Genomic DNA, 17,931 nt, shown 5'->3' with positions numbered 1-17,931 from the left:
GGGGGGGGGGGGGGGGGGGGGGGGGGGAAGAATGCATGCTTAGGTTTTAATTCCTTGATTTTCACAGAGACTTGTGTGGGCTTCCCAGATTTTGACATTTCAAACAGGAAATAATGCAATACGATTTTTATGTTCACCAAGGGGAGATGTGCTTAGAGCGTCTGGGCCCCACCGCAGAGGGACGGTCCCCAGCGCAGCAGAGCTGTGCCCGGGCCACAGCCGCCGGGGACCTGCCACGTGACCCGGGCAAGGGGCACAGCCCGCCTCTGGAACTGCTTGTGTGTGAAAACGAGGATGGGTTTCCAGGGTCCCTCAAGCCCTCCGGAGCACTGACACGACATAAAGCTCAGGGAGGTCCAAACGCCAGGAGCCGCTTCCCACCCACTCCAGGTGCCCGTCTCTAAGGCGACACAAGGAGCGAGCTGGTAGCACCGCGCGTCAGAAGGGACGGATGAAGTGCGAGGAAACCCCACTCTGAGGTCACGGCTACACACGGAACTGGGGACAGTCTCCCTGGGCCGTCTGCCCTCTGGGGAGCTGGGGCACTCCAGGTGTAGAGAACCTACCAGAAACACCGAGGCCACATCTGCAAGAGCAGCAAGGCCCACCTGCTCCCATGTGTCACCAACACGCCAGACCTTTGCCCGCCCAAGGGACCGACCGCCATCTCCTAACAAAATGCCTGACTGCGAAGATGAGCTTATTTTCACATTAACGCATCAAAAGTAGTATTTGAGACAAATTTAAAAATTATGATTATTTTCTACTTCTACGTGATGAAAGTTAATCCTAAATAAAAGATTAAGGATGGAGACAAAGATTCAGGTAAAGAGCCATCCACTCAGGCACTGATCCTAAAACACATAACTGGGGGGACCCCTCAATGTCTAATAGTGGATTGGGCCAAAAAAGTATTTCTAGTCACTCAATGGAATGCAATGCAAAAATGAGAAAATACATTGTAGAGAAAGTATTGATGTGAAAAAAGCAGATTTTACCATGTCATAAGGCCCGAAAATCCGCTTTTTCCAAATACACGGGCATGCAGACAGCCACACCCCCCACACCTTAACGGTAGCAGCCACTGGGGGTGGTGTGATGGGTGGTTTTTATCTCCATATTTCACAACCTTTAAAAATCATCTCCTTAGGGGCGCCTGGGTGGCTCAGTCGGTTAAGTGTCCAACTCTTGGTTTCGGCTCAGGTTGTGATCTCAGGGACATGAGATTGAGCCCTGCATCAGGCTCCAGACTCAGCAGGGACTCTGCTTGGGATTCTCTCTCCCTCTCTCTCTCTGCCCTTCCCAACCCCACGCACACGCTCTCTCTCAAATAAATAAATCTTTAAAAAAAATTTCTTTAGCAAATCTCACACAATCCAATTTAGTCATCGAAGTTTCTACAGTCTCTTTTTCTTTAGACAAACAAGTGTGCAACCCACCCTTCACAGCTGCTTTCTCCCTAAATCAGGGAAGATCTGTCCAGCTGTTTGGGTGTCATTTTCTCTTCACAGAATTTCCAGTGACTCTGCACTAACTACCCGCAAGCCGACGTGGGATCCCAGAGCCTGCCTTCGGGGAAGCCCAGCTTCTGCTCCGGCCTGGACCCCCATACATTCCTGGTCAACCCCCCACTGCTGAGTAGCGTGCACAAACATCAGCATCCACAGGGTAAAGCTATGCTTTCTGGTGTCAAGAACCTTCACAACTTCCCTCCTTGGAGGATTACTCTTCCTTCTCTTTCATGAACCGAACTTACTGGTGCTGCTAACCCCCATCATTGGCGGACAGTTCCTCGGTGAAGGGAGGCCACTAAGAATCTGCTATGTCTGTATTCTCTAAGGGGAAAATGTTATAAACAAAAGACTTCAAAGTAAGTTGGAAACACCAGCCATGAAGTGTAACATTTCTGACTTTCCTATTTAAGTGATATCTTCATATTGTGTTGATCAGAGGCTACGGAGGGTTAAGTAGGTCAAAAAGTACATCACCGTTTAATCATTTTAAAAACATTAGGGAGAGCAGAATGGCGTGGCATTATGAATAGATTATGAACAAAAATAAAAGCCATTTGTATGCATTAATGATACATCAAGCTAATTCAAGCTGGCTCAAGTCATTAACAGGATCCTGGGGCAGGCCCTAGCTACGATGTACGAGGCCACAGCACGGACAAGTATGAACACAACCGTCTCCTGTGTCATTGATAAAATTAATTCTGTGAGCAGATCGGAGTCTTAACACGAACATCAGAATAGAGCACACTTACTAACAGTGTGTTTACTGATCTCGCGTTGGCAGGGCAGGGGTTAAAGCACCATCTATGGGCACACATGAGCCGTGGTGCCCGCCCAAGGTGGCCCTAAGGGAAACGCAGCAGGAAACATTCCCGACTTGGGGTAAGAAACTGCCAGAGACAATCACAGCCCCTACTGACACAACAGTCTACAGAACTATGAAACAGAAGACTATTCACGGTCTCCTGTTGTTTGTAATAACAGCAACCTTGGTATCAAGATTTTAAGATGATTTCTTAGGATGTTACTCTGGAAAGAGTGAAAAACGTCACGGTCCTCTCTACCCCACCAGAAACTAGTGTAAGAATTACCGAGTCTCACACTTGATTCCGAGTTGTTACGGCCAGGAGCTGCAGTCTGAACCACACCCACCATGGAGATACTCCCCCTACCTCAACGCTTTCACGCCGGACAGGTGACTGTAAGCAAATCAACTGATATCCAAAAGAGTTAGTCCCTCTATAAACGTCCAGCCTCTGGGTCCACTGAATAGCTCAATGGATGAGAGAGAAACTCTCAAAAGGGGAAATTTCTAGACAAAGAGACTTTAAACAAGAAACAAGCTGATTTCATACTTGTGTCCAATTCATAATAATACCTTAAAACACTCGGATTATTCCAGGGTCATCACTTTCAACAAATTCTCAAATGAATCCTGACAACGTTCACTTACAGCCTGGCCGTTAGTTCCACCGTAATACACTCCCCATTTGTCAAATGTGCGTGAAGACACTCGGCTGCAGATCAGCTGCCAGAGGTCTGGCTCGTCTATAAGACGCTTGTAACTCAAACTTTTTTTTCTAAAAATACTAATTTCAAAAGGTTTTTTTTGTTTTTCTTTTCGTTTTGGTTTTGTTTTTTTGGCCTCTGAAAATAGGTCTTATTACCACGAATTGTGTTCATACTTGCCTGTGTTGTACAGCCAAAGATACTTTAACTTTGGTATTAATTATTTCATTTTGTGATTTAACCCTGTTCATAGAGAAAGTTTCCCTGGTTAAGAAATAAGCTGAATTTAAAGATGTACATACAAAGGGTACCGACAATATCATGTTTTATAAAAATAAACGATGTCAATCATTCATGCACTTTCCCATCCCCACGCAAACCAGCCTACAGCACACAGAAAACCCGCCCAGACCCAGGCCTTCTTGCTCACTGTACACATTCCCTCCCCACCCACAGGCTTGACCCAAAGTCTACTTAATGTCAACACCTGATAGGTAGCCTTTCAATTTAATGAGAGGTGTGGTTCTTTTGGAGGCAACTTGCGGATTCTCATTTCCATGGGATTCGACCATGTTAGAAGCTGCCAGGCAGTGACGGCCCCTGAACGCTGGTGTTAAAGAGGACAGCAGAGCGGCCGCCAAACCGGGGCCACGCCCATGTTACAGGACTCAACCCACTACCCTCAGGAGCGTGAAGAGTGTTTTCCTTCTCTGTCTTTCTCCTCCTTCCGCCCTCTGTCTTTCTCCTCCTTCCGCCCTCTGTCTTGCTCCTCCAGGCAACTGGCTCATGTCATCCTTATTCTTAGAAGGTTTTAAAATATTAACCCCCGGGGCGCCTGGGTGGCTCAGTCATTGGGCGTCTGCCTTCAGCTCAGGTCATGATCCCAGGGTCCTGGGATCGAGCCCCGTGTCGGGCTCCCTGCTTAGCGGGAAACCTGCTTCTCCTTCTCCCACTCCCCCTGCTTGTGTTCCTTCTCTCACTGTGTCTCTCTCTCTGTCAAATAAATAAATAAAATTTAAAAAATAAAATAAAGTATTAACCCCCCTGAATAAAGCATAACTTAAGCATAGTAAAGTTTCCGTTTGCCCCGTCATAACATAAACTACCCCTCTGTCCCATGAAACCTTGAATGTACAACGTTTCAAGGCAACGAGGAGGGGGCAGTGAGAGTGCGCCAAGTGCGCCAAGGAGGGGGCAGGGGCGCGGGCACACGGGCACAGATGCCCAGAGAAAACCACGGGCAGAAAGGACACGCGGGCCGGACACCAGCTGTAAAGAGGGCCTATTAAGTTCCACTATCTTACATTAGAAACCCTTAAACTGTGACATAAATATTAGTCATTATTACAAATGATAAAAAAATAGAAATTAGCAAACACTACATGATTCCTTGGCCTTTTCTCTCTCTCTCTCCCTCTCTCTCTATACACACATACACACACACACACACACACACACACACACACGAAACGCCCAATGTACACATACATATGGCTTGCTTTTCATCATGGAAGATACCATTTCTGAAAGAAATCCTTTGGAAAAAGAATTAACACAAAAAGAAAGGGACTCCAGTCTACCCCCTAACACAATAAAAAGAGCAACAACAAAACAAATAATAAAACAGGCCACCCCAACAATGAAAATTAAGCAGGTTCCAAGAAGGCATGGAAGAGGCCTGACACATCCTTTAACAGCGCAAACAAAAGACGGCGGCGTGAGCAAAACAAAACGGCACAGGATGATGCAGCACTCAGGAGCAAAACCCCTGGACTGCTCCCACTTACTGATGCTCTAACACATGCAACTAGGTCATACAAACCGGGCTCATTAATACAGCTACTCTTGTGCTGGACACTCCCGTAATTAGGACCAAGCAGCTGCAGAATTTAATGTGAAATGGGATTCTTTGTACATCAGGATATCAGTCTTTGGAAGCAGAGGACAGAAGGCAAACCGAGGCTCCCCGACTTACTGCAAACCCCTGCGCCAGTCAGGCAGCCTCTCCTGGCTCAGCCCCGACGGTACAGGGCGTCCACTCGAGGGTGAGCCATCCGCAGGCAGGGGGTGGGGAGACGACTAGGGGACAGCTTCTATGCAGGTGCTTTCAGAAGGTGAACTACACAGCACGCACGTAAAGAGTTGGCGTGACCGTGCCGGGAGGCCGACGGGCCCATGCCGTCAGAGGGACGCCCGTCCACAGGACACTGCATGAAGCGTGTGATCACCGGAAGCCCGAGCGCCAGCCACCGGTGCCCAGAACCCTTCTGAGGCTGCCGTCCGAAGGGCACGTGCACCTCCAACCGAATGGTCTCTTTCTCACATAAGTAACGTAGAACATCTATCCTAGAGTGAGCGGTCTTCCGTGTGAGATCACTGGACTATCCAGTTACTCTGGGCAACAACATAGTGACAAAACCCAGCAGTCTTGGGGAGGGTCAAGCAGACAGACGGTAATCTGTAATTATCTAGATCTTGGCTTATACGGATCTCGACCAGGTCTAAACAGTTATTGTCAGAGCAAAATGTTGCGCATATGGGTTTTCCTACTGTCCTACGAAGACAAGCTTAAGAAGGTAGGAGGTTAAAGCTTCACAGGGAAGTATGCACTAATGTCTAATAGGATGCTTTCAGTTGGGATTTAACAAGTGACTACAGTTTAGAAGATACGTGCAAGAATATTAAATTCTGTATACAAAGTAGGTGGCATCAGGATGCGTAACAGGAACGACCCATATACAAAACAACACTGTTCTACAACACAGACAAATCTCTATCAGCTCATTTTAGGAGAGGGAGGGAAGGAGAAAGGAAAAGGGCGTAAAGTAGCCTGGATAAGGGAAAATTAAATATCTTGTACCACCATCAGGTTTTACTCATTCCATATGAAAGGGAAACCACTTTTCTTTATATATCAGAGATCTTTGAAATATCACACACCAGTCAGATACTGTAATCTAAAAATTGTAAAATATACCCCCCAAAAACTTAGGGGATCTATTGGCTCTACTTCACAAACTGTCAAAACAAACAAAAAACTGATTCTACATCATGCTTAGTTTGAAAAAGAGAACTACACTCTGACGCAAATCACTATGCTCATCATACATCCGTTATACAATCACGGTCATCCAAACAAAACAAGCTATAAGCAAGGACATCCAATGTAGAGTGAGAAATCTAAAAATGATTGGAAAGGGAGAATTCATCATTTCCAAAATCCAGCTTCAGGGAACTAAAATCCCAAATGCTCCCTCGTGAACATGAGGAGGCAGAGTCCCAAGATGGCTCACAAGAACGGTCCAAGGGGTCCTTCAACCACTTACACACATGGCTGTTCACTACCTTTCAGCACGGCTTCGTCTTCTGGGAGAGGGATTTAATTCTGTCCCTAAGTTATAATCCTTTTAGGTTGTCCCTGAATATCTAGGTCAAAAAAATCCCATCACCAACGCTACCCTCCTTTCCCTACACAGAGACTCAACTAAAATGGCAGGAAAGATGTGCTCAATGCAAGGACTTCTTCCACGCAGTTGGTTCCTTTACAGAGTGAGAGAAACGTCTCTTGAATAGAAATCACAGCACCAGAGAAACAGTGTCTGCAGAGAGTGAACTTTATTTTTCTGTAATCCTGTATCTTCATGAATCCAGGCTGAGAGAACAAATGACCAAGGACTTTTGAAAAATTTCATGCCAAACACAGACATTACCATTATAACGTTAAAACTACAAAAGCCCGAAGTTAATCTCGCAGACATGGCCGGCGGCGACCAGAGCTGCACAGAACTGGACAGACGGAGAGACACGGGGTGATGGGCCATGCGCAGCCCGGGCTGCCTCAATCCCCTGGTCCAGCCTGTGGGGCCCTGAGATCCCCGCAGGGCTTTTCTGGGAATCCAGACAGACAGACGGGTAACCATGCCCATGTCAGGCCCGGCAGCCCAGATGCAGTAGAACCAGGAGTATGTGATTTCTTAGAAGGTGAATCTTATTTACTGGAACCCCCTTCGTGGAGGCCAGACATTCTGCTCCACAAGCCACACAAACTCATCAGGAGCAGGATCAACGATGATCCCGGACCACCGCGAGCCGGTGACAGAAGGCAGCCTGGTCCTTCACACCTGTCCTCCACCCTCGGGGGAAGTGCAAGCTTCCGCCTCTGGGCGCTGGCCCTCCACCTCACCGAGGCGGGGGCCCCTCCCCGTACTAGCCCCTCTTCTCGACCCTGAACCAGAGGCTTGGCGTGAGCAACGCTGCTTCTCAGATGAGGGCATCCACTGCCTCCCTGCCTCGGGACACCCCTGATGCTGACGGGGACCCTCCATCCTGGATTACTTTCCAAGAACCATGTGAGAACTACACCCTGGAGAGAAAAGCAGACAGACATTCTATTTCTCCATTAAGTCTGCAGTCTGTCTTCAGTTTCAGGATACTAAGAACTCCAAGTTAAAGAAGCAAAGACTACAGTCCCTGGTATCTTAAAAAATCAGCCCGGGGAGCAAGTCGACCAGAAAGCCTGGGGGGCGGAGACAGGTGCTAGGGAGGTCTGGCTGGTGTGAGAACCAGGCCTGTTTCCTTCTTTCAGGGGTAAGTTAAACGTTACAGAGAAACTACCCGCTCTTTCTCTTTCTACAATGCAAAGATATGAAAAGCACATAAATAAAGGCAAGTCCTAAGGCGTAAAGGAAGCCAGAAAGTTGAAAGAGAAATCTGAATGACGTGAGTCTGTGAGTGGGTGGTGAGCCTGCCGAGTGCGCCCTCCATCCAGCCTCCCCCAGGGGACCGGGCAGGACCCACATCACTGTGGCTTTAATGACAGAATGGTTAAAGCTCTGGGCTCCTCGTCCCAGGACAGGCATCCCATCCAGATGCCTCTGGTCAAGCTTAATTTTTCCGAGCCTTGATTTCTTTAACGCTAAGCCTTGTGAGGGTTTTTTTTTTCCCTTAAGGATTAAAATGGATCATGACTGTTCACAATTTCTAAATACTGAGCACAGTCCCCACTTGGTCAGCAACTACTTTTAACACTAACAATTACAGAGTTCACGACTTAACAAAAAGACATACCCTCTCGCTCTCTCCCAGACCTTCCTGACCCCTCCGGACCCAAGACCACCCCTCCCTCCCACCACCTCCCCCACGCCTTCGCCCATCCCCCTCCCGCTTCCCAGCCCGACTCTTGGCATCACGATCACGGACGTGACCGTCTCTGCCCCGTGGAACCCTGCGCTTCTCCAGGAGGGTTTCCTGTCTGGTGCATGGCTGTTCCGGCTGTTCCAGGGGCGGGTGATCACTAATGAATTCAGCAACAAAGAAACAATTCTTAAATCGTGGTGTTGGCTCTCAGCCATAAGTCTTAATGTGGGATTGGGTTTTTTTTTTTTTTGGCCCAAACTTGACTCTCTTTCCTCTTTTGGTTTATTCTCTCCAAAGCCTAAGAGCAAATATTTAGGCTGTTTTTAGAGACGGGCTTGAACTAAGAATGAGCAGCTACGGTGGAGAAGAGATGTGTAAGTGTGACCCATCACGTGCCGAAGCTAAGCGTGGGCAATGTCACACGCTGTGCACAGGTCACATCACAGCGCACCACACAGGAGTCCCAGCGGACTGCTGAGTCTTCTGAACACGCACGCAGCTGAGCGCCACCTCTGCATGAGGGGGGCACTCGGATTCATGCCGGGCGGGCCCTGTGCCGCGGAAGGGGACGTGGATGCGCGGCAGGGAGCGCTTACCGTCCTGAAAGACCCGCTCCACGTTCAGCCCGTAGGTGGCGCACGTCTCATAGTAGGTACACCGCTTCAGGTCGCTGGAGAGCTTCCGCGCCCTGGCGTCGTCGATGACCCGTGGGTTACTGGAACTTATGGCATCTGGAACAGACAGCGACACGGTGACCATAAGCAGCCCTGTTGATGTCCCGCCACTTCAAGCCTCCAAGTAGCTCAAAACCTGCGCCCTGCTCCTGGGCATGTCATGTGTTTAAGAACCTGGAGTTTTTAAAACCTAGTTTACCCTCCAAGTAATAATCTCAAACATTTAGAACAGTCTCCATTTGTAAAAATGTGTTTCACAGGATGCTGCTTCTGAAACGGAGATAAAGGATGCCCACTCACTGTTTGCAGGTGACGTCTGGTGCACAAAGCACTCTGCTCACTGTGTTCTAGCAGCATTACTCCCCAGGTGCAGCCATACACCTGTTCAGTCCGTGCCCACAGAGCTGCCCTCAGGTGTCTGGTCCTGTTCCGGGCACAGGGTTGCCCCAGTAGACAAAACAGACAAAACTTGGCTCCCTCATGGAGGGGCTATGAGGGTGGCCGGGGAGGGAGGCAGAGAACAAGATAGAGACGTGGAACAGCGATGAACATTGTGTGGCCACGAGACCACGTCAGGCAGGGCAGGATGTTCGACGGTCCGTGTGCTCAGTGTGGATTCTCAGGGCAGCCCCACCCGCAGGGAGGAGGGAAAGGCCAACCAGCCACTACCTGGGGGGAGAGCACCTGGGGCAGGGGGGCAGCAAGCACCTGGTGTTTACGGTAGACGGAGGCAGGAGTGGAAGAGAGGGGGGCAGTGGAGGGCCCTACGTGCTGGGGTGCAAACCACCTTAGGTCTTAACGGAACCAGTCCTGGGCGCACCCACTTCCCGCAGGGTCCGTATACAGATGAGGACATTGGAGCAACAGAACAGATGTGGGGCACCTGTCACCAGCCCCCTGAACAAAGAAAAACCAGCCTTCATTGGCTCAGTGTCCAAGATGCCTCTACCCCACCCCACCATGCGTTCCCGTGTCCCGCACATGCCAACAGAGAAAGGCCAAGATGTTAGGAGCGAGGTGTGAGACAACAGGCACTTTTCGGGGACTTTTTTCTCCAGGGAAGTTTTCTCCGCGGGCTTGAGGCTCCTGTGCCACGGAAAACGCCAACTGCTCTTGAAACAAAAACCCACCGACAGGGTTTTCCCCACTAGTCAAAGAAGAGCACCAGAACAACAGAAACCCCAGAGATAGCAACAACCTTTCAAACTGTGCTTATTCTGGGGCTCAGGAAGTGCCCGCGACATTTAATTTTGTAAGTATAAAAAAGTGGCATCTTGAGGGAATAATTTATTCATTTTTACCCCCTCTTTCTCTTGCTTCCTGTTTTATTTTTAGCTCACGGAACAGGCCTGACCTGGCAGTTTCCCATAGAGAAATCAAGACTAACTCCGATTCAGGCCTCTTTCTCCAACAATGGCTTGCGCCACCTCAATAGATGTTCCAGAACATTCCCTGGGAAGGCCCCTTAGAGGGGTTTCTTCAAAGAACATCTTGTCCTGTCTTCTTGTCTTCCAGACTAAAAATCTGACTTGGATTTCACAACACTTAAGGAAAAGAAGTATTTTTTAAAGGTGCAAACATCTTTTAAGAAAACGGTAGGAAAAAAGGTCGAAATCTGTAATTTTTCACTGCTCTGGTGTAAACACATGCTGTAGTGTCAACCCAGCTTAACCTGACCTGGGGTCCCCAAAAGTCCCACAGGCCCCCTTCCTCAGCGGGAGGCCCACCCCGTGCTGTCCCATCCTGACTTCCCAGGTGCAGCGACGCGTCTCCGCTCTGGCCACGTCGTACCTGCACCACGCGTCAGTCGGGGCTACAGCAGCCTGGTCTCTCATTCCACCTGTAACTCTGCACCTGCTCACAGCTTGTGCCCGTCCCTCAAATCGATGTCATCTGCAAGCCTTTAAAACAGAACCAGCTTAACGAACATTATGTAACTACCTCATTCAGAAGTGTCCTGTCCACTTACGGACCCTCGCACAGTCCTGACTACACCCGGAGAGAACACGCATTCTCGCAGAGACACTCCTCCCAACCTTGGATGAGGCCACCGACCCCAAACACCTGGGGTAGGGGAAAGCTCAGAGTCCCTCATCTGTAACCTGACCCACCTTTTACCCCCAACACCCCACGAATCCCATGCAAAAAGCACAACACACAGGCTTCACAGAGCAAGTCTGCAAGCAGCGAGCAAGTACCTAGCAGTGGAACCTTCCAGAAGCCCACACTCACTCTACCCTCCTGCCACAGGGGCTTCTAGGGCACTCTGGAAATGAGAGGTCTGATTAAGGACCAAGAGGACCCCTCAGCTGAGGAATGTCCCTGCTTGGTAACAGTCATGCCCTGTTCATTTGGGATGGGGCTGTGCTGACGATGGACAAAGTCCCACAAATGAACGTGAGGAGACTGCCAGCATCCGTCCTCCACCCGGGCTCCCTGGCTCAGGTGCTCCCTCGCCTGTGGCCTTTCCAGAAAAATGCTCAGAAGACCAGCAGGAATAAAAAGGGTAAGTTCTTCCACTCGGGGACCGCATCAGGGCTTCCCCGGAGTCTCTACGGAGCCTTCCACAGGCGTCCTCTACAAACATGTGAGCCAACCTGGGAGAGGCTCGGCTCTGCCTTCTTGCAGCCGCGGTGGGACACGGACAGCCACGCTTATCACCAAGGAGGGAACAGAGAGGCATGCTTCTGCACCCCAGCCAGGCCCTCGGTAAAGCTGCGTGTCGAGATACAACCAATATAACAGAAGCAACCGCTTATGTTACATTTACGTGCCCATGGGTGCTTCAAGTGCCTTACAGGAGCTCCTCCGGTGAACCCCGGCCGAGCCCGGGGAGATGGCAGTCCAGGTCACAGGGCCAGGACGCTCTGATGCCGGGGGCTGCGCAGCCCCAATACCGGGACCAGACACTCCAGTCCCTACTACCCAAACCACGGCTGTGTAGGACGACACCAAATAGATCACATACAGCCTTCTGGCCTAGACTGAGAAGTCCCTGCGTCCTAGCACAGTGAGTCCACAGAGGAAAGGCGTTCTGAGTCTGAAATACAAAGCCCTGAACCCACACAGCGTGCGAGGGGACGCCCGCACTCAGTCTCTGACTTTGCTCAGAAATGCCCTGGGCTGGCCCGCAGGGAGAGGTGCTTGCTGGAAAGGACTCGCTCCAGCTTCAGGGCAGCTCTAGGCAGATCTGCTGTAGATCCTGCCACCCACCAGAAAACACGGAATTTTCAGGATGCCAACAGAAACATGCCAGTTCTGTGTATCAGAACGAGAACCAAGGGCTTCATGCTGGCGCGCCCTTGTTTCCCGGTGGCCACTAGAGGGCGCCCTGGGCATAAAGAACCTCTTTCCCATGGAGTTGTAGGTGGAATTCACCTGCCGCTCTCCAGGCTTCAGTTCTGAGACCACCGGCCATCACACGTTCCCTAAAAGAGGGTGGGGGTGCTCCGCACGAGAACCCGACTCTAACATTTTATATCCAGCACATGGAGATGATGCCTTCAGTTGATCCCATGCTACTTCTGTTCTCACGAGACCCACCCGCCCCCTGCAGGGCAGCGCTTCTCCGCCTGCGCGCACTCTCCGCACACTAGACCCAGTATCACGTGCACAGCTGACCGTTCCTGCCTCAACACAGCCAGTTTCTCGTTGAGAAAAGTCTCCCATCAGGGCACGGGAAGGCAGACCAGATGTGGACGCTCTAAAGGAATTAACAAATACAGCCTACGAACAACAACAAAAGGAAGGCATAATCCAGTTCTTCTTGACATGACTATTAAGTTACCCATACTGCTGACAAGGCAGTTTTAAAGTTAACCTGCATCTGGGTTTTAAAGACATTCTACATGGCCTTAACACCCAGATGGGGGACACCAGTGCATCCGTGCATCTGACAGAGAACAAGGACACATCAGGGATGTCACTTTGCAAGAGGCCAAGTTTTAAGTGGCCTGGCAAAAAACAAGAAATGCGCTCTTACAGGGTAATTCCAGACTCTGAGGTACCTGCTAGGTAAAAATTACACATAGATCGTAACACATAACAGAGCGAAATAAAACAAAACTCTGCTGTGTATAAGAAATCAGTAGGATTTTAAAGATGTACTAAAAGTTAAAATCGACAACCTCTTAAATTGCTTATAAACTACTTGACATAACCGAAAGAATTAGAGATCCTACTACAGAAAAAGAAAATAGAATTTTTCTCGAGAGCACTTGGGAGGGTTTTCTTCTGAGGGTGCTGACCGAGTGATTTCTCCACAGAATCAAATCAGGAAATGGGACAATTTCAGTTTCCTGGATTCTCACTGGAAAAAGCCTTCAGGAAGAAGTTATTTCTTCTTTACACCATTTTCAAATTCCTCCAGGCCACAACTATGGGCCCTGAGTCCACTTACTGCTCACCCGTGGGGTCCTTCATACCCAAGCTGCACGGGGACGGCACTCACCCTGGGTCCCCACCAGAACCAGAGGGATCTCGCTCGTGTTCCGGTAGTTGGCCATCCGATTGTAGTAGTGGTAAACGGTCTGGAAGCTTATCTCATCCTCTAAGCTGAAGACAAAGATCACAGCGTCCACCCACATGGCAAACTAGGGAGAAAAGAGGGCAGAGAGGAGGAGCTGAGTGACAAGGCTGTCTGTCGGGAGGAAGGGTGGGGACAGCGTCTTCGTGAGCACAGGACGCATGACCCCTCGCTCAGGCCAAGTCCGATGGGCGCCTGACTTCGGCCGTAACACGTGGCTGCGGCATATCCTCCTCGTAACCTGGAATGGGACCTTCACTCCCTTCCCACTCAGGCCACCCCAGGCTCCTAGGAGCACAATCCACACATGCTTTCCCGTGGGAACGTCTACCCTCTGCCCCGATCCAGCCAGCCGCAGTCGTACAAACACAAGGCAAACCCAGCCTCGCAGAGGAGCCTCCCCAAATCGGAAGAGAGGTGCTGACAGTGACCCCGGAGCTTTCGGTTTCACACTAACTCCCTTCCACAGTACCCCCAGGAGCCTGGCTGGACTCCTCTGAGATAGGGCGACTCCTCTCTGGGCTCCTGCGGTCTCTCAGAAATCCTCCACCCAGGCTGTGGCCCACTCCTTCTCACAAGAGGAGGTCTTTCCACTGGAAAGATCAGCTGCCACTGAATTCTTTTTTTTTTTTTTAAGTACTCTCTACACCCAACGTGGGGCTCGAACTCACAACCCCGCGATCAAGAGTCCTGTGTTCCAACAAGTGAGCCAGCCAGGCGCCCCTGCCAGTGAATTCTTAAAGCCCCCTCTGAAGTAGGATTACTTATGGTTAGAGAAATACACAAAGCTAATTAAGAAAATGAGCAAAAATCAGGGAAAAACATTAAAATCCCACAACAACCTGACTCTTGCCATTTTATTCTTGTTTTACCTGCATCCAGGTGAACCCTCCATCACATCTACTTTGGGGCAAGTTACTATTGCCAGGCACGTACTATCTCATTCAATACTTATAACCACTTGTAAGGTTGGAGCCAAGTGAACGGAAGGCCCCGGAAGCTCAGCAGCCTCCCAGACTCACACGTGGTTACGGCAGCAGAATCGAGAGCAGGTCAATCCGTCACCAAAGACCCTCCTCTTTCCACATGAAAATGAAAAATAGTAATAATCCTGTTTACTTTCTGCGAGAAGCCACTGTTCCTAGGTAAGTTTTTGCCAGCCTAGGCATCAGCTCGGATATATTTGGGGGAATTTGTTGTAGGTTAAGCTCTGACTTCACATGTGACGGAAACGTGATTCAGTTGTAAGTGAAAATTCTACGTGATAAAATTTAAATAAACGTGAAGTCCCAAGGATAACAGTAGAATTAAATGAGATCAAGATCTTGTTAAGAATGAATCCCCGGACAGGCCTGATGCCCCTGCAAAGGGCTCAGGACCCAGGCCGACAGGGGCATCTCCTTTCCCCTTTCTCTACCTTGAGGTCTGTTTTCCCGTTCTCTTCCAAGAAGTGCGGTGAAGCTTGCCCATGCGCATGAGCACCCAGAGAGCGATCGTGGTCCTCCGGGACCGGAGGAAGGCTGTGTGAACCCCCATGCAGAGGAAAAGCAAGCCGCACCCCACTCTCCCATGGGTGGGTTCTGGCTGCCCCAGCACCTAGCAGGTGGTGAGCGCTCAGTAAGCAGCCCTACCCATCCCAATGGCTGCTCCCACCAACGGCCACACACAAAAAAGCCAGTTAATCGGCACTTTTTACACAAAGCTAAGAGGACACTAGTAGCCACAAAGAAGTCTTACGATCTTGTTCATGAAGCTATTATCTTAGGTGAGTAACATGAAATATTCTGGAACAATGAAAAGAAAGACCAGGCTTCCACATGCCCGAGAAGGGTAACTTGAAAACAAGCCCCCCACCCCCATGAATATTCAAGCATGCTCTGCCTAATTTTGTACAAAATCCTGTCCATAATTTTGAAAGGCTCTGTGCCGATATCCCCGCCCACAGAAGAAATCTTTAACTAGGGTACACTTCTGGGCTAAGTAAGGCTCCTGAACAAAGTACGGCTAGAATAAAGGACTGGTCCTCAGTGAACTGAGTAAACACGTTCTCTCGGCCAGAGGCCAAGACAGAGACCTCTGAGGGGGCCCTGGTTCTATCCCCGGGTTGGTGCCATCGGCAGGCAAAGCACCTGGGTCTGTGCCCCTCCACCACGTCCAACCTTGGGCAAGATGTCATGGCATCAGTGTCCTCCGTGAAGACAGGACTCCTAAGAGCATCCTCCCCAGGGTCTTCTGGAGGATGACATGAGCGGACTCTCACAGGGCAGGTGTTCACCCACATAATATGTGCTTGGCTAGTAAATTATGACATAAGTAAAATAATAAACTGGAGATTAAGTAAACTAAAGAAAGGTTTTCCACACCTAAGCTTTTTTATTTCCAGGATGCCCAGCCTTCAGGGAACTTCCAAAGAAACCACACTATGCCACACATTGGTTTTCAGTAGGGGTTGACTCGCGCCAAGAAGCCCGGCAAGCAGCATGGTGGCCCCCATCAGATTTCCAGACTTCAGACCAGCAACTTTCTAAATCATCCCACTGCTCTAGGGAATAAACCGCTTACAGGGAACAGGAGAGGACTGTGGACATTTCCAGATGTCACATCAACAGTCGACAAACCAGCGCAAGTTCTGTTGTTCTTTCCATCTTAAAAACGTGAAAACCAGCCACGGAGACCTAACGTCCCCCTATGATTTTATGTGAAGGAACAACAGAATTAGTTTATTAGAGAAAACATGTTTGTGGGGCCTCTAGTCACCCTTCTTGCACACACCTGACTGATTTCTAGAGCCACCTGTTGAACCAGAACTTGAACAAGGGAGCCAAGGTGAGAAGCTGCTTACCGTTTTTTGCTTGTAGTACTCACCTGCGCCTCTGGGGGGCCCCCTTCATCTCTAATCAGCAGCAGGTAGCTCTGTCCATCAACAACGATCTCTTTCTTGAATCGGCCACCTGCCACACACAAAACATCCTGTTACGGAGGAAAGACGGGGTGTAACGAGGGCAAACAGACGTGGGCTTCGCTTGTGGAAAAATACACCCTCGGCTGTCGCCCTGGAGGCAACTCTCAATATTTAGGACCAGCAACCACTGGATTTTAAAAGTCCTGAACTCAGATTTTAAGTATTTGTCTTTAAGGACCCATGTTCACTTCTGGTTAGAGTCCACAGCCTCCCAGGCAATGCCAGGGTCACCCATGGCTGAGAATGGAAGAATTTTAACGTAGGCTTTGTTTGTAAATTCAGGAATTCTCTCTCACTGGGAACACGCTGATGCAGAGTTCAGAAACACAGCACTGAAATGATCATTCTCTTGTTGGGTTCGCAAAACTGAAACGAATTTTTCATGTTCCACAGGTGCCGAGTCTACAACGTTTTGATAAATTCAAGAGCTGAGAACCGTATTCTCCTCAAGAGAAACCCAGTTTTGAAAGGAAAACACAGAACATCATGGGAATGGTGTCTCCGTATTCGCGGAGTACGGGGGGATGCTGAACTACCACACACGTGTTAGACAGAACTACGGGATGGCTTCTCCGCACAAGTCGAGACAGAGCAGGGCAGCTGGCTGGCGACGGGGTTAGAGAGCACGCTGTGTTAGCGAGAAACCACCAGGGACCCTGCCGGGGCGCCGTCATTTCTCCGTGGGGGGGGGGGGGGGTCTGGCCCTTCTCATCTCGGCCCCGCACACGCCCAGCTGGGGAGGGACACGCAACTGTCCCGTGCGTCTCCTCGTGGCGCCCTGGACCACACTGCCAGGCCTCTCCCGGACACGGGAAGGACGTCCGCTTCCGCGTCCCTCCGCATCTCCAAAGACAAAGCACCTTTTGAGATTCTGGGCTCTGAGTCCACTCCAGCTAACCCTCACCAGGATTCTGAATTGTTTTTGAGGGAAGAACACATCAGCACCTGCTCTCATTCTCAGTCCTCGGCACAGACGCCTTCCAGAAACACTCCCTAAACTCCGGATGACCACGCCCTGGAGAACCACGCTGGCTCCAGAGGCTGCGTGTGTGCCCTCTGCCTCCCGGGGCCACCCTGTCCCCTCCAGACGGGCAGCTGCCAGGTGCCCTGTGGCTGGCCAGCCAGCGGACTAACCTTTCAAAGCGGGCCCACGTCTGCACGCACGCTCTCCTCGCCTTCCTGGGCCCGCAAAACACACGTTAAGTCTGCTCAATAACAAAAACTGAAGACAACTTTCCAACATCTAAACAAAACAGATAAACGCTCATTCTGCTCCCCTGCACGGCCAGCACCGAAGACCGCGGGCAGGGCACAGAGAACGGTCAGATGGGGGAAGGTGACGGCATGTTTGCTCGCTGGATCCAGACAAGCTGGGCCCACTTCCTGTGCTTGTAGGAAGACTGGCAGATGACTCCTGGTCCCCGAACCACAGACTCCGTGTAGGTAGAAAAGCACAGCACCCTTTCCCCGCTGGGCTGCCGTAATTATAAAAGGAGCTGGAAACCCCGGGCACCAGCAGAGCCCCCGCGCCTCCAGTGGGATGCAGCCAAAAGACGCCGACAACGCCGGGCCGGCTCTCTGTGCGGATCCCAGGGCCGCCACACACCACTG

At 50.3% G+C, this 17,931-nt stretch overlaps 1 protein-coding gene across 2 annotated transcripts in view; it reads right to left on the bottom strand.

Moving 5' to 3' along the window:
* AGAP1 (ArfGAP with GTPase domain, ankyrin repeat and PH domain 1) overlaps nt 1–17,931 on the bottom strand; it is a 338,554-nt gene that overhangs the window by 294,207 nt on the left and 26,416 nt on the right. For both annotated transcript variants that reach the window (XM_044913774.1, XM_021679032.1), the window contains exons 3-5: nt 16,224–16,309; nt 13,284–13,425; nt 8,756–8,890 (exon numbers count right to left, since the gene is read on the bottom strand). In XM_044913774.1, the coding sequence (XP_044769709.1) occupies nt 8,756–8,890; nt 13,284–13,425; nt 16,224–16,309 (363 nt within the window). The remainder of the gene's footprint in view (nt 1–8,755; nt 8,891–13,283; nt 13,426–16,223; nt 16,310–17,931) is intronic.

The sequence above is a fragment of the Neomonachus schauinslandi genome, chromosome 3, assembly GCF_002201575.2.
Source record: "Neomonachus schauinslandi chromosome 3, ASM220157v2, whole genome shotgun sequence".
In the NCBI taxonomy this organism is placed as follows: domain Eukaryota; kingdom Metazoa; phylum Chordata; class Mammalia; order Carnivora; family Phocidae; genus Neomonachus; species Neomonachus schauinslandi.
Note: the sequence above shows the minus strand (reverse complement) of the source record. Positions and strands in the feature narration are given on the sequence as shown.